The sequence below is a fragment of the Sardina pilchardus genome, chromosome 15 (assembly GCF_963854185.1).
Source record: "Sardina pilchardus chromosome 15, fSarPil1.1, whole genome shotgun sequence".
Classification (NCBI taxonomy): Eukaryota; Metazoa; Chordata; class Actinopteri; order Clupeiformes; family Clupeidae; genus Sardina; species Sardina pilchardus.
In genome coordinates, this window is record NC_085008.1 from 7,169,122 (window position 1) to 7,181,621 (window position 12,500).

The 12,500-nt window shown below is 44.5% G+C and overlaps 1 protein-coding gene across 1 annotated transcript in view; it reads left to right on the forward strand.

Annotated features, from left to right (window-relative positions):
• Nucleotides 1-12,500, forward strand: part of hmcn1 (hemicentin 1) — a 124,434-nt gene that overhangs the window by 34,398 nt on the left and 77,536 nt on the right. The window contains exons 7-11 of the mRNA XM_062555918.1: nt 6,069-6,189; nt 7,537-7,800; nt 8,269-8,413; nt 8,892-9,013; nt 12,240-12,500. The exon at nt 12,240-12,500 is cut by the window's right edge and continues 9 nt beyond it. Of these exons, the coding sequence (XP_062411902.1) occupies nt 6,069-6,189; nt 7,537-7,800; nt 8,269-8,413; nt 8,892-9,013; nt 12,240-12,500 (913 nt within the window). The remainder of the gene's footprint in view (nt 1-6,068; nt 6,190-7,536; nt 7,801-8,268; nt 8,414-8,891; nt 9,014-12,239) is intronic.

The following is a 12,500-nucleotide window of genomic DNA, read 5'->3' on the forward strand; positions in this document are numbered from 1 at the left end:
ACGGCGCGTGATAACAGCAGAGGACAGGCTGTCATTTCTCAAGTATGCGGCCGGCCCAGAGAGCACCGGCGCGGGCCGCCAACGCTGCCTAGAGACCCGCCGACGTCCTCCTGGAGCTGTTAGCGCCCATACAACCATAAAAAACATCAGCGGCTGTGTGTGTGTGTGTGTGTGTGTTTCTCTATCTCTCTCTCTCTGTGTGTGTGTGTAGATGTGTTCCTCTGTGTGTGTGTGTAAGGTGTGTTTCTGTGTGTGTGTGTGTGTGTGTGTGTGTGTGTGTGTGTGTGTGTGTGTGTGTGTGTGTGTGTGTGTGTGTATGTGTGTGTGTTTGTTCGCTGTTCTGTTTCAGCACTGCCAAAGGCAAAGACAAAAGGGAATGGTAAAGGAACATATATTTAATAATAAGTTGTTTCAACTTTATATAGGCTTCAGGGTTCCTTTATGGCATTTCCAGACATCTCGTCTTTTTTTTTCCCCCTTCTCGGTGGAATCCATGCACTGGCGTTGGAGCCGAAGTTTATGTCGTATTTTACGGGCACGCAGGTGCCTCGGTAAAGGCCACTCCTCCTCGCTACCAGCGTCCAGCTGGAGAAGCCATCGGCCCCCTTTAGCTCCAGCCTGGGGTTCCCCAACGGGCCGGGTAGAGTAGAGCGGCCTGGGCACTGCTGCTAATAGCTGGGATCAAGCTGGGGGATCATGGTAAATGTAGTCCATAAATGTTAGAGCTGCAGGCAGTCATTAAGGCCGCCTCGGAGGAACCGGTTTTCCATGGGAATGGGGGCGGCGGGCCGGGACTGGTCCCTGGGCTTGCGGAGCGGGTTTATTACTGTAAGCGCTGAGGTGAGGGGGACCTGATTACAGGACGTCCATTAAAGGCTCATTGTCTGGCCAAGCGGGCCCACTCCCTCCTAGGAGTCGTCCTCCTCCTCCTCCTCCTCCTCCTCCTCCTCCTCCTCCTCCCGGGACTGGGAGGGGTAATGGTGGGAAAATGAGAGAGCCTCGTTCATCACAGACCGTTACAAAGAAGCTATCTCACTGTGACTGCAGTGCCATTAAGGGTATACAGTATGTGTGTGTGTGTGTGTGTGTGTGTGTGTGTGTGTGTGTGTGTGTGTGTGTGTGTGTGTGTGTGTGTGTGTGTGTGAACATATAAACATATGCCTGAATGCATGTTTCACTACAGTTGATGCAACAACTAGAAATTCCCTTTTAGAAATTCATAGATTTTCATAGGACTTCATTTAAACAAACAGCCGAATGCATCCATAGAAATGATTCAGTATTCATAAAAAGGACACCTTTTCAAGGTTTCTTTAGGAGAACTGTGGAAAACCCCCCCTTAGCAACCAACCCAAACCCGTACAGACCTGTACATACAAAGCACAGAAATTGCCAATCTGTCTTCATAAAATCTGTTTTCACAGTGAGGAGTTGAGTTGCGTTTTGTATGTTAATGTGTAATTTCATCCGTCATGTTTGAACTAGCAGAGCCAAGTGTTCCCATCTAAGCCTGTGCAATCAGACGTGGATTACAGAGCATTAGCGCGCAAGTGCTAAGGATAACGATTTTCCAGCGCGCTTTGAAGTGGTTTGGCTCTAACCATTTTTTAAACGGAGGTTCTAAAGGCAAATTGTTTTGCATAAACACAGCCTATCTGATCTGTAATGAAAGGATTCAAACTGTACAAATTATTGTGGAGTCTTTGGGGGAAAAGTCATTTATTGACAGAGCGAGAGGATTCTGCTAGGCTCTTGTAATTTCCAACTGACATTATTCCAATTAAGAATATATTTAATCAACGCTTTTGCCAACTTCTTCCTTCTTCTATCTTTAAACCTTGTCATTTCCAGCCATTTGAGTTGTGCCCTTATTCATTTGAGTTCAAAGTGCATAATGAGGACAGGTAGACCTATCTCTGTACTTTTGAATATCGTCGGTCTGCGGAAACATAAATAGGCGTTTCTATCTAAGTCGGAAACACCCCCTTTTCTTCTTTAACATCCGGTCTAACATGTATGTCAAAGTAAGGGCACAGCCCGCTTTCCATTAGCATTGAACCAAACTTAGTAAAGCAGAACTAAGTTTAAACGCAATCCAGCAGAAGAAGTTGAAAATGGTTGTGCAGTGCATTGTTGTAGGCCTACTTGTTAAATAGATTATCCGTTACGAAAAAAATGTATTGTACTGCAGTATCACGACAGTATTCCTATAATAATTACACATCAACGCCTACAGTTAATGCAATTATTTGGATACGAAAAAAACGATATTCATAAAGTTACCACTGCATAAGCACCATGCTACTGAATTGTCAAAAGTCAGTTCTTTATTGGTCATTTGTGCATAAACCATAGACAAATTGGAATTCTTGTGCAGGCCCTTCAAGTCAAATATTTAAAAGCAGACATGACAAATATTTAAGAGCATACATGACAAAAACATGATTCATACAAGACATCAGGCAAACATTGACGTCAAATTATACTGTGTACCCAGTCTAAGAATAGCCTACAGTCCCACAGAGGCAGAGTAGTTTAAGTGCTACAGTAGCCTACAGTGCAAATCCTGCGTCCCTGAGACTGTGTGTGTGTGCGTGCGCAAGTGTCACACATCCAAGATATTGCACCCTGTCCCATGTGGATACAAGTGCATACTTCTCATATTGCAGTTTATATATTGCACAGTTGTCCCATTGATATTGCACCGGATTTCCATATTGCACAAGATTTTCCCATAATAATATTGATATTGCACATGATCCCCACATTCCAGTTAGAATATTACTCAGTCACATTGTTGCTGCACAGTTGTCCCACTAACAATATTGCACCTGATTCATATTGCACATTGTCCCATTAATAGTATCGCACAAGATATTGCACATTGTCCCTAGTATTGCACATAATCTCCACATTACACTGACAAAGTATTGCACATTGTCCCCTTGTTAGCCTTGCATGTAGTCCCATATACAGTACAGTATAAGATATTGCATATTGCCCTTATTCCCCTTTGTAGTATTGCACCTTTCCCATATTCCACATGTTTACAGGTTTGTCACAAGTTGTATGTGCAGTGTTTGTGTCTGAACAGAGAGTGAGCTGGGTGAAAGGAGTCTTTGATGATTCTCTCTGCTCTCTTCTGGCAGCGCTGTGCATACATGTTTTCTATAGAGGGAAGTTTTGTTCTTATGATCCTCTCTGCAGACTTTATAACATGTTGTAGAGCCCTTCTCTCAGCCTGTGTGGTGTTTCTGTACCAGACAGTGGATTGTAGGATAGGCCTACTGTACAATACAATATTGGACACAAAAATGCTGCAGTAGTGTCTTCCCTTCACTCCTTTGTGAGTCACAAATCAGCTGGCAAAGCATTACAGTCTCATAATATTGCTTTGCATTTACAAGGATTTAGCTCAACAATACACAAACCTAACACATCATTCCCCCCTCCCCATTGATCCTCCATCCCTGCAGCACCCTCTCCGATGAAGTAGTCCATAGGCTGACTACAGTAAAATGTCTTTCACTATTCCCAGGCTGTGTATCCCAACAAATTAAAAATATTGATTAATATCCTGGTCATTGAGCAAATGTGTTTAAGGTATATGGAGCATTATGTAATCAGACAGCATAGCTCAAGTTCATACTCAATATGGATTGTTCAATAAAGACACAACAACCATTTATTTGCAAAGTAGCCTAAACTTTATTATAGGACAAACCCAGAGGAGATCAACTTTTTTCATGTTTCATAACAGTTTAAGCACCAAGCATGCATTTTCCCAACTTTTGTTAGAGAACAAATGTGCAAATGCGCAATCCTGTAGATTTCGCCAATACTGTGTTGTAGAACAAACACAGAAACTTCTGCAGGCCATGCAAGATAAAATAAATAAAAGTAAAACAAAATCTTGGCCTGTGTGTGCATTTGTATTTGTAGATCACATATTCTGAACAAAAAAAGAATAATTTGTAGATCACATATTCTGAACAACAAAAGAATAATTAAATAAGAAATAGATATAAACATCAAATAGCCTGCTAACGTTACATGAAACAATTGAATGGCAACTTCACTTCATTACTAATAACATTACTTTCAGAACCTTTTGTAATTTCAGAACCAATCCATACAGTTTCATAGAAGACCATGATACAGGGCTAAGGGCTTAACTATCAATCTCATACATACCTCCATAATGTACCACCGTTTTCAAATGGCTCTGCATGTGCGTTTCCACCCTTGCATAGTCACCCTTGTACTCTGGGCAGAAAGGGCAGTGGAGCAGCGTGCATCCTGGGTCTGAACAACTTCGTAATTGCGGCTTCTGACCGCTAGACAGTATGGAAGAATGTAACTGCAGTGATAGGAAGACATATGGAGAACATTAACTTATTAGAGAACATTATCCAACTTCTGCTAAGATTCTAGTAGTGATCAACTAACAGGCCTCTAAAGTCAAACTGACTATTCATGGATTTCATCAGGTCCCTTTCCACAGGTGTATACAATCAAGCACCTTGATTATCAATGCAGACTGCATGGTGCTTGATACACCTGTGCAAAGGGACCTGATGAAACCCATGAATTCAAGTCCATTTGCACAGGTGTATTAATCAAGCACCATGCAGTCTGCATTCATAATCAAGGTGCTTGATTGTATACACCTGTGTAAAGGGACCTGATGAAACCTATGAATACAGTATTAGTAATTGTACTGGTCAAACGTTGTAGAACTCCTAGATGTCTTTGTTTTACATGACAACTCTCAATAATTCTTTGGGAATTCGTTAGGTTCATTTGTTATGTTCAATAGGAACATAACAAATGAACCTTTTGGTTTTTAATTATGGCATCACTCATGTAGCAAATGCATCACATCATTGCAAGGATCTTCGGCATAGCCAAAACAAATTCAGCTCGATTCAGCTCCACTACAGTCACTCTAATCAGAATTTAGGGTAATTTGGTGTTAACTGTAACCATTTTTGAGGCCGTATAAAACGCACCAAATCAACAGGCCACCTGTTCACCACTCAACAGCCGCAGAAAATAGTTACAGTTAACCCCAAAGTACCGAATTTAGTTAGGCCTACGTTACGTCTTCACTTTATGTGGGTTTAGTTGAAAACAATGTGCGTTGCTGGCATGCTTTTAACGTTACCACATAAACACGATGACTAATTTTATCACGTATCATTTTAAGTAGGCCTACATATTTTCATACAAACAAACAAGCACCATATCACAAGCAAACAATCTATTCCTCCGTTCTGCTTACTTTCGCCTTGCTACCCATATTCTAATATAACGCTGGAATTGCTTAAATGGTAGTATAAGACATAGTTATAGATATAGAAGTTACTTACGTCTCATCGGTTTAGCTGCAATTTCTCTGCTATCGTAGCTTCTCCGTGGCTGCGACGAGGACTTCACATAGACCTAAAAGACTTTTACAAACTGATAAAAGGAAGTCAAACTCCGGAAATTAAGCATTTCCCAGAATGCAGTGCAAAGCTCCTTCTGATTGGTTGACTATTCACGACAGGAACGCCTAATTGGGGAGTTTCTTGCAACATATGTAACGCCCATGCCGCAGACCGACCCTCCTCGTACTTTTGAGGTCTGATATCACACAGGTTCATTGCGAGGTCCTCCAGGACATTCTTCTGAGCTTGGCCAACTCTGGAGAACAAAGATGGCTGCCAGAAGTCATCTAGAGTGCAAAGTCTACTCAGATTTGGGTTGAGGTGGAAGTCAGAGCTTTTGACTGGACCCCCGTCAGCTGTAGCGAGACTGGAGGAGGCTGCTCTAACTGTCTCTTCGTATCACCTGAGGCTTATCACACTGTGAGACATGTTTTATATGGCCAAGTTCACTCTTGGTCCTCGGGAGAAAAGTCGATACGTTTGAGAAAGTCTTGGAATATCTTCTGTCGTTTTACATTGCCTGGACCTGCGGATGACCCGTAGTCGTTTCCCCCGTCTGTTGCTGTGCTTTTGATCGTTGACCTCTTGACCTCTTGACCTCTTGACCTCTATGACCTCTCTTACTGTACTCCACAGACCTCCAGCAAGGGCCGCCACTCCGTCCGCATCTCAGGCCTCAGCAGCATCGACTTCCGGGCCGGCTTCTCCAGAAAGCCCACGCTGGACTTCAAGATGACCTCTAGTCGGCCCGTGCAAGGTCAGTCAAGGGGCCTGGAGATCTTTTCCTGCCAGTTGTTAGAAGTTGCTCAAATAGCATGTAATCGTTCCCTCCGTGTTACTGGACTAACACTGAGGCGGGGAGCCTTTGAAGCTCATGGCCTACAGTAAAATGGACAGATGTTGAACAAAACAATTGAACTTTATCCTTCTCTCATATTCACAGCGATGTCTGAAACATAAACTTTTTTACAGGTTAATAGGCTTTGAGCACGAAAGGCTCTCTTTGGGCTTGTCTGTTTCCGGTAGAGCCGGGTGTGTTTGAACCTGCCGCTATTCTGAATTAGTGTCCACATGGACCTGGCTGGGTGTTGCACCTTGTGTGCACATTATGATAAAGAAGGATTTGTGCGTTTGTTAAAATTGTTATTATTGGAAACAAGATATTCAGTGTTGGCCTGAAGGTAGAGGAAGCCGAATATAACAGAAGATGCAGTTACAACATAGTTAACCTTCCTCCGGGAAATAAATGAGTGACTGGAAGAGCCTGTATTACACATAGCCTATTAAATGTGACGTTCCACGGCAAAACCAGTCGCTTGTCGCAACAGGCGTTTCTGAGAAAAATGGCCATTTATGTCACTTGTGCTAAAATCGTGGATTTTTTTTTGTAAGTGTTTTGAAACAGTGGGAGGTCTACACTGTACGGTCGTGAATACATTTCGCCGAAAAACTGACCTTTTGTAGTCTAAAAACGTGAGTTTGTTGAGGTGAGAAAGTTAGAGGAAGCAGGAAGTTAGGCGTCTCGTTTTTTTGCCCCTCTATTCCAATATTTACGGTAAACGCACTCATTGACAACCACCAAGCCATCCGCGTGCTATGTCGTTGATACAAGTACCGTAAAACGTGTAATAGCGGCGACCTTACAAAGCGTTCGTGAGTGTTGAGCCGACGGTTAACTTCAGAGGCAGATTTCTCCGTTTTTCTATTGGCATGACAGGATGAACTCAACTCCTTTGAATGTTTATATTTCAGTAATATGACGTTCAATTCATTAGATATAGGTATCGTTTTGAAGGTTGATTATGCCCCTTCCTGAAAACGTAATAACTTTGATTTTGAAAATGTGGACATTGTGACTGATTTCGCCGTGGAAGGTCACAAATCTGCAAGTTGAAGTATGTCCAGGTGAAAACTATACACAGTTATTGAGGGTGGCAAATCTATGTGCAGCACCACAGGACCCATCCACAACCCTATAGAACCCAACCCATCTGTGTGTGTGTGTATGTGTGTGTGTGTGTGTGTGTGTGTGTGTGTGTGTGTGTGTGTGTGTGTGTGTGTACTGTATGTGTGTGTGTGTGTGTGTGTGTGTGTGTGTGAACAGGTATCCCTACCTTCATCCTCCTCAACACCACGGGCCTGACCCACCCGTCGCGTCCCGACCGCCTGGAGCTGCTGAGCACCACAGGCGCGGTGCTGAAGACGCTGCCCATCCGCTACTTCCCCTCGCGCGAGCCCTACGGCATCTGGAACATCACCGAGTTCGTGCCGCCCGAGGAGGCCTTCTTCCTGCGCGTCACCGGCTACGACCGCGACGGCTTCGTCTTCCAGCGCGTCTCCAGCGTGTCCTTCTCCAGCATCGTGCCAGGTAGAGTGGCCAGCCCGCTGACCAATTAGAGAGGGGACGGTCTAGGACAGGAGCCAATCAAATAAAGCGTAGAGGCACAGAGAGCTCAAGACTGGTGTCAGATTAGCAAATCTAAGTTTACAGTTTACAATTTACTGACTGATTTAGATGGCCAGTCTGACCAGTCTGTTTTCCTTTGAGATTATTCTCAGATTAATCCTGAAATATCAACACACGAACTGAAGGGGTACGTATTAGTGTATTAGATTACAGATACAGTTTAGTATGATGTGATATGTTGAACTTTTTTCAATGTATTAAGACGTTACTGCCTATGAAGAATGAAACAAATGGGTTTGTTTTGTGTGTGTAATGCACCATATTGTGTCATGTATCAGGAGATATGAGGAGAGTTGTGAGTGTACATTGTGCAGCGGTGTGTTTTTAGTTATCCCAGTGTTAAGTCCACTAATGTGAGTGTCTCCTCAGATGCCCCTAAGGTGCAGATGCCCGCCCGTACCCCGGGGTATTACCTGCAGCGTGGGGGCATTAACTGCCTGGTGGACAGTCTCATCCCCTACACAGTCCGCTTCACCAGGGACGGCACACGACTCGGGGTCGACCAGCTCTACAAGTGAGTGCACATACAAGGATTCACATGCACTCATATTCATACAGACATGAACAAATAAACAAACAATAGAACACACACACACACACACACACACACACACACACACACACACACACACTTGAATGCTTTTATTTGGATCTGAAAGTCAAGCAAGGGAAACAAGATCCAAATCCTCTGGGAAGAGTCATTGACAAGGTGACAGGTCTACATGGCTCACATACTGTACTTTTACAGGTCCTTCCGTTTGTAATATTCAACACATTAAGAGTAAACATAGCATCTGCGTCTCCATATTTGCATGCTCCCCTATGATGGCTAAAACAAAGCAGAACGCACGCACACACACAAACACACACACACACACACACACACACACACACACACACACACACACACACACACACACACACACACACACACATACACACACAAAACACACAAACCCACACAAATAGAACTCTGTGCTCTGTCCTTTCAGGGAATCGGCGACTGCTGTGTACGTGATTGATCAGGTGTCTTTGAAGGACGAGGGCTTCTACGAGTGTATCGCCATCAACAGTGCTGGAACAGGAAGAGCGCGCACCTTCCTGGATGTCTCAGGTGAGTCCTCAACCCCACCCATCGCCCTGCCTGACCTACAGAACATAACCTGCATGACATTGCACTGGGGGACGCCTTCAGATCCTACCCACGGGGACCCAGGTTCGAATCCGACCTGCAGTCATATCCCGGTCCCATCCCATCCCTCTCTCCCACTCACTTCCTGTCTGTCTTCACTGTCCTGTCCAAATAAAGTCATAAAAAAAACCACACACACACACAAAATAGCACTGCATTTCATTAGCATACTTATAATGACAGTATTTGAGTTATTCACAAACAGCAGTGTTACTTTGGAGGCATACATAAAATCAAGTTCAGGCTTTATTGAGTCTAAAAACATCTGACGTCTTCATCAGAGTCAAGTGGACAAAGACACTCTACATGATGTGATTAACACCAGTGGTTCATTGAATTTTGCCAAACAGTGGTGAACGTTCTTGGTGAACATGTTTTCTTTGACCCATTAAATTAGGTGTTTAACATTCCATTTTAATAGTAATTGCATTGTTGCCTTCATCCTGTTCCACTGTATGTTTGCAGAGAACTATTGACGCAAACAGTCGCCGAAAACTCAAGGCTAACGGAAAACTGCTTGCAAACGTTTGCCTATTTGCGAATTTGAATGCACCTCAGGTCAGACATCATCATTAGATCTTTAGCCTGTTAGTTGACCAACATCTCAACCCAATTGGATGACTAGAGTGAGGGTGGTGATTGCCATCAGCAATGGCCACAAGGCACACCCCCTAACACTAAGATAGGACTAGGAGGAGGAGTATATGGCCTTGAAACACATTAATATGTTATCGCACTATGTTATTAAAACTAGTGCAGTGCCCATAGATGTGGCATTTTTTGTTCGTATAGCATGATATTTTGCACTGCACACACTCGTGCCATTAGGATGACACCCACCAAATTTGAGAGCAGTCGGATGAGTGGTTCGAGAGTTATGTGTGGAACAGACAGACTGACACACAGACAGACGTTCCTTGCATTCATTGATAGATGGAGTTGAATTGCATAGCATATGAGTTCAGTGTTTCCTATACATTGACTTATTTCTGGCGGCCCACCACAATATCAACAATGACCACCACACAATGATTTTATGTTGTACTACTTAAACTAGATGAACTCCTTTCATTGTAGAGCTATGCACACCTTTGTGCAGCCTCTCTGTTCCTCAACAAACATGCATGCATGTTTAAAGAATACATTTTTAAAATCCAGCAAGGATTGTTGTTGTTGACTGTTGTTGACGACTGGCTAAATCGCAATTACATCCAGTTAGCATCATAAGTACGTTTTAAACAAATTTGCGCACAAACACACTACCACCACAAATGGAATTAAATTCTGTGGGAAACACTGGAGTTGATAGTGTGGGATGGAGTTCTCCATCACAGTATAACAGTAGCAGGGGAGCTGGGTACACACTGATCCCAGAGCTGTCAGAGACGGAGACTCATGTTTCTCTAAAGGGGTCATTATGGTAACACACAGGCAGTCACAGAGAGAATCATCTGGCAACATCCGTGAGGGATGACGGAGTCAGCTAGTGGTGGCCGTTTTACTGAGATGCAAATGTTTTGCTTGTGTGTGTGTGTGTGTGCCCATGTATTTATGTAAGCGGGTATCTGTGTCACGATGAACTAGTGTTTAGACACCACAAAGCTGTCTAGGCTGACCCGGTCATCTGTTGTTGACCGTGTCCAGAGGTTTAGAGATTTGGCATTGGCCTCTGGAAACAGTTACAGATACACTGAGCAAATGATGCATGCATACTCTCTCTCTCTCTCTCTTACACACACACACACACACACACACACATACACACACACACACACACACACACACACACACACACACACACACACACACACACACACATACACACACACACACACACACACACACACACACACACACACACACACACACACACACACACACACACACACACACACACACACAGACACACACACACACAGACACACACACACACACTCACACACTGAAAGGGACTTCTTCACAGACTCTCTTGAATCGTTTTCATTACAGTAGTAAAGGGGTCAATGTGTGTGTGTGTGTGTGTGTGTGTGTGTGTGTGTATGTACAGTATGTATGTATGTATGTGTGTGTGTGTGTGTGTGTGTGTGTGTGTGTGTGTTCATGTCGTTTCTGACATATGTGACTTGCTGTAATCATTAAGATCCCCTTGGGTACTTACAAGCACACAAACCACAGACACACTCAAGAATGTTCACACAAACCTGAAGAACTTCCGGCCTTATATTCCGGTCCCTAAAATCTTGACAGGAACCGACAGAAGGGCAGATAGAGTGAGAGAGAGAGGGAGAGAGAAAGAGAGAGAGAGAGTGAGAGAGAGTATGACTTCATGTGTGTATGTTTGTATGTGTGTAGGGAGATATTGTAGCCAGTCAGGGACCTCTTTACTTAACACTGTCAACACTGTGGGCGGAAATAAAATATTTCCCTAACCTACATATCTGCTACACACATGTACTCTCTCTCTCTCTCTCCCTCTCTCTCTCTCTCTCTCTCCCTCCTCTGTCTGTAATTAATGGGGTGACAGACCCAAATCCCTTCACTATTTGTCCTCCCCCTTAGAGAGCTCTTGGCCTTCTGCTCCTCTATCCATCACATGGACACACACACACACACACACGCCCTCTCTTTCTCTCTTTCAAGCACACTTACACATGGTCTTTACATTCACACCGTGAAGTTGTGCGCTCGCCTCACGATATGCATCATAACCCATCCCACAGCCATGGCGCCCGCGCGCGCACACACACACACACACACACACACATTCACATACACTCACACATATGTAATCGCTGCACATGGACACACACAATTTCACTCACACTCTCCAAACACCCCCCTTCCCACACACACACACACAGAATTGCTGCTTCACAAATATACCTTCTTCTTCTCGTTAGTAAAACTAAAACACTTGTAGTGATGACCTCTTTCTTTTCTTTCTCTTTTGTTCTTACTCACACACTCACACACATACACACGCACACACGCACACACACGCACATACACACACACACACACACACACACACACACACGCACACACACGCACATACACACACACACACACACACACACACACACACACACACACACACCTACACACACACACCACTGACCAAACTCTTTCTCCCCCCCCTCCCCCACAGAGCCCCCTCCGGCCATCTCGGTGCTGTCCAACTCCACAGCGTCCCCCGGTGGCCGTGCCCTTCTGTCGTGCCAGGTGGTCAGCACGGTGGCCTTCAACCTGACGTGGCAGCGCGGAGGAGTGGACGCCCGGCTGGACCCCCGCACCCGCCTCACCCACAACCTCTCCCTGGAGCTGCGCCCCGTCACCCCCGACGACGCCGGATGGTACACCTGCCTCGCAACCAACGAGGGGGGAGCGTCGAGCGCACGGGTCTACCTCA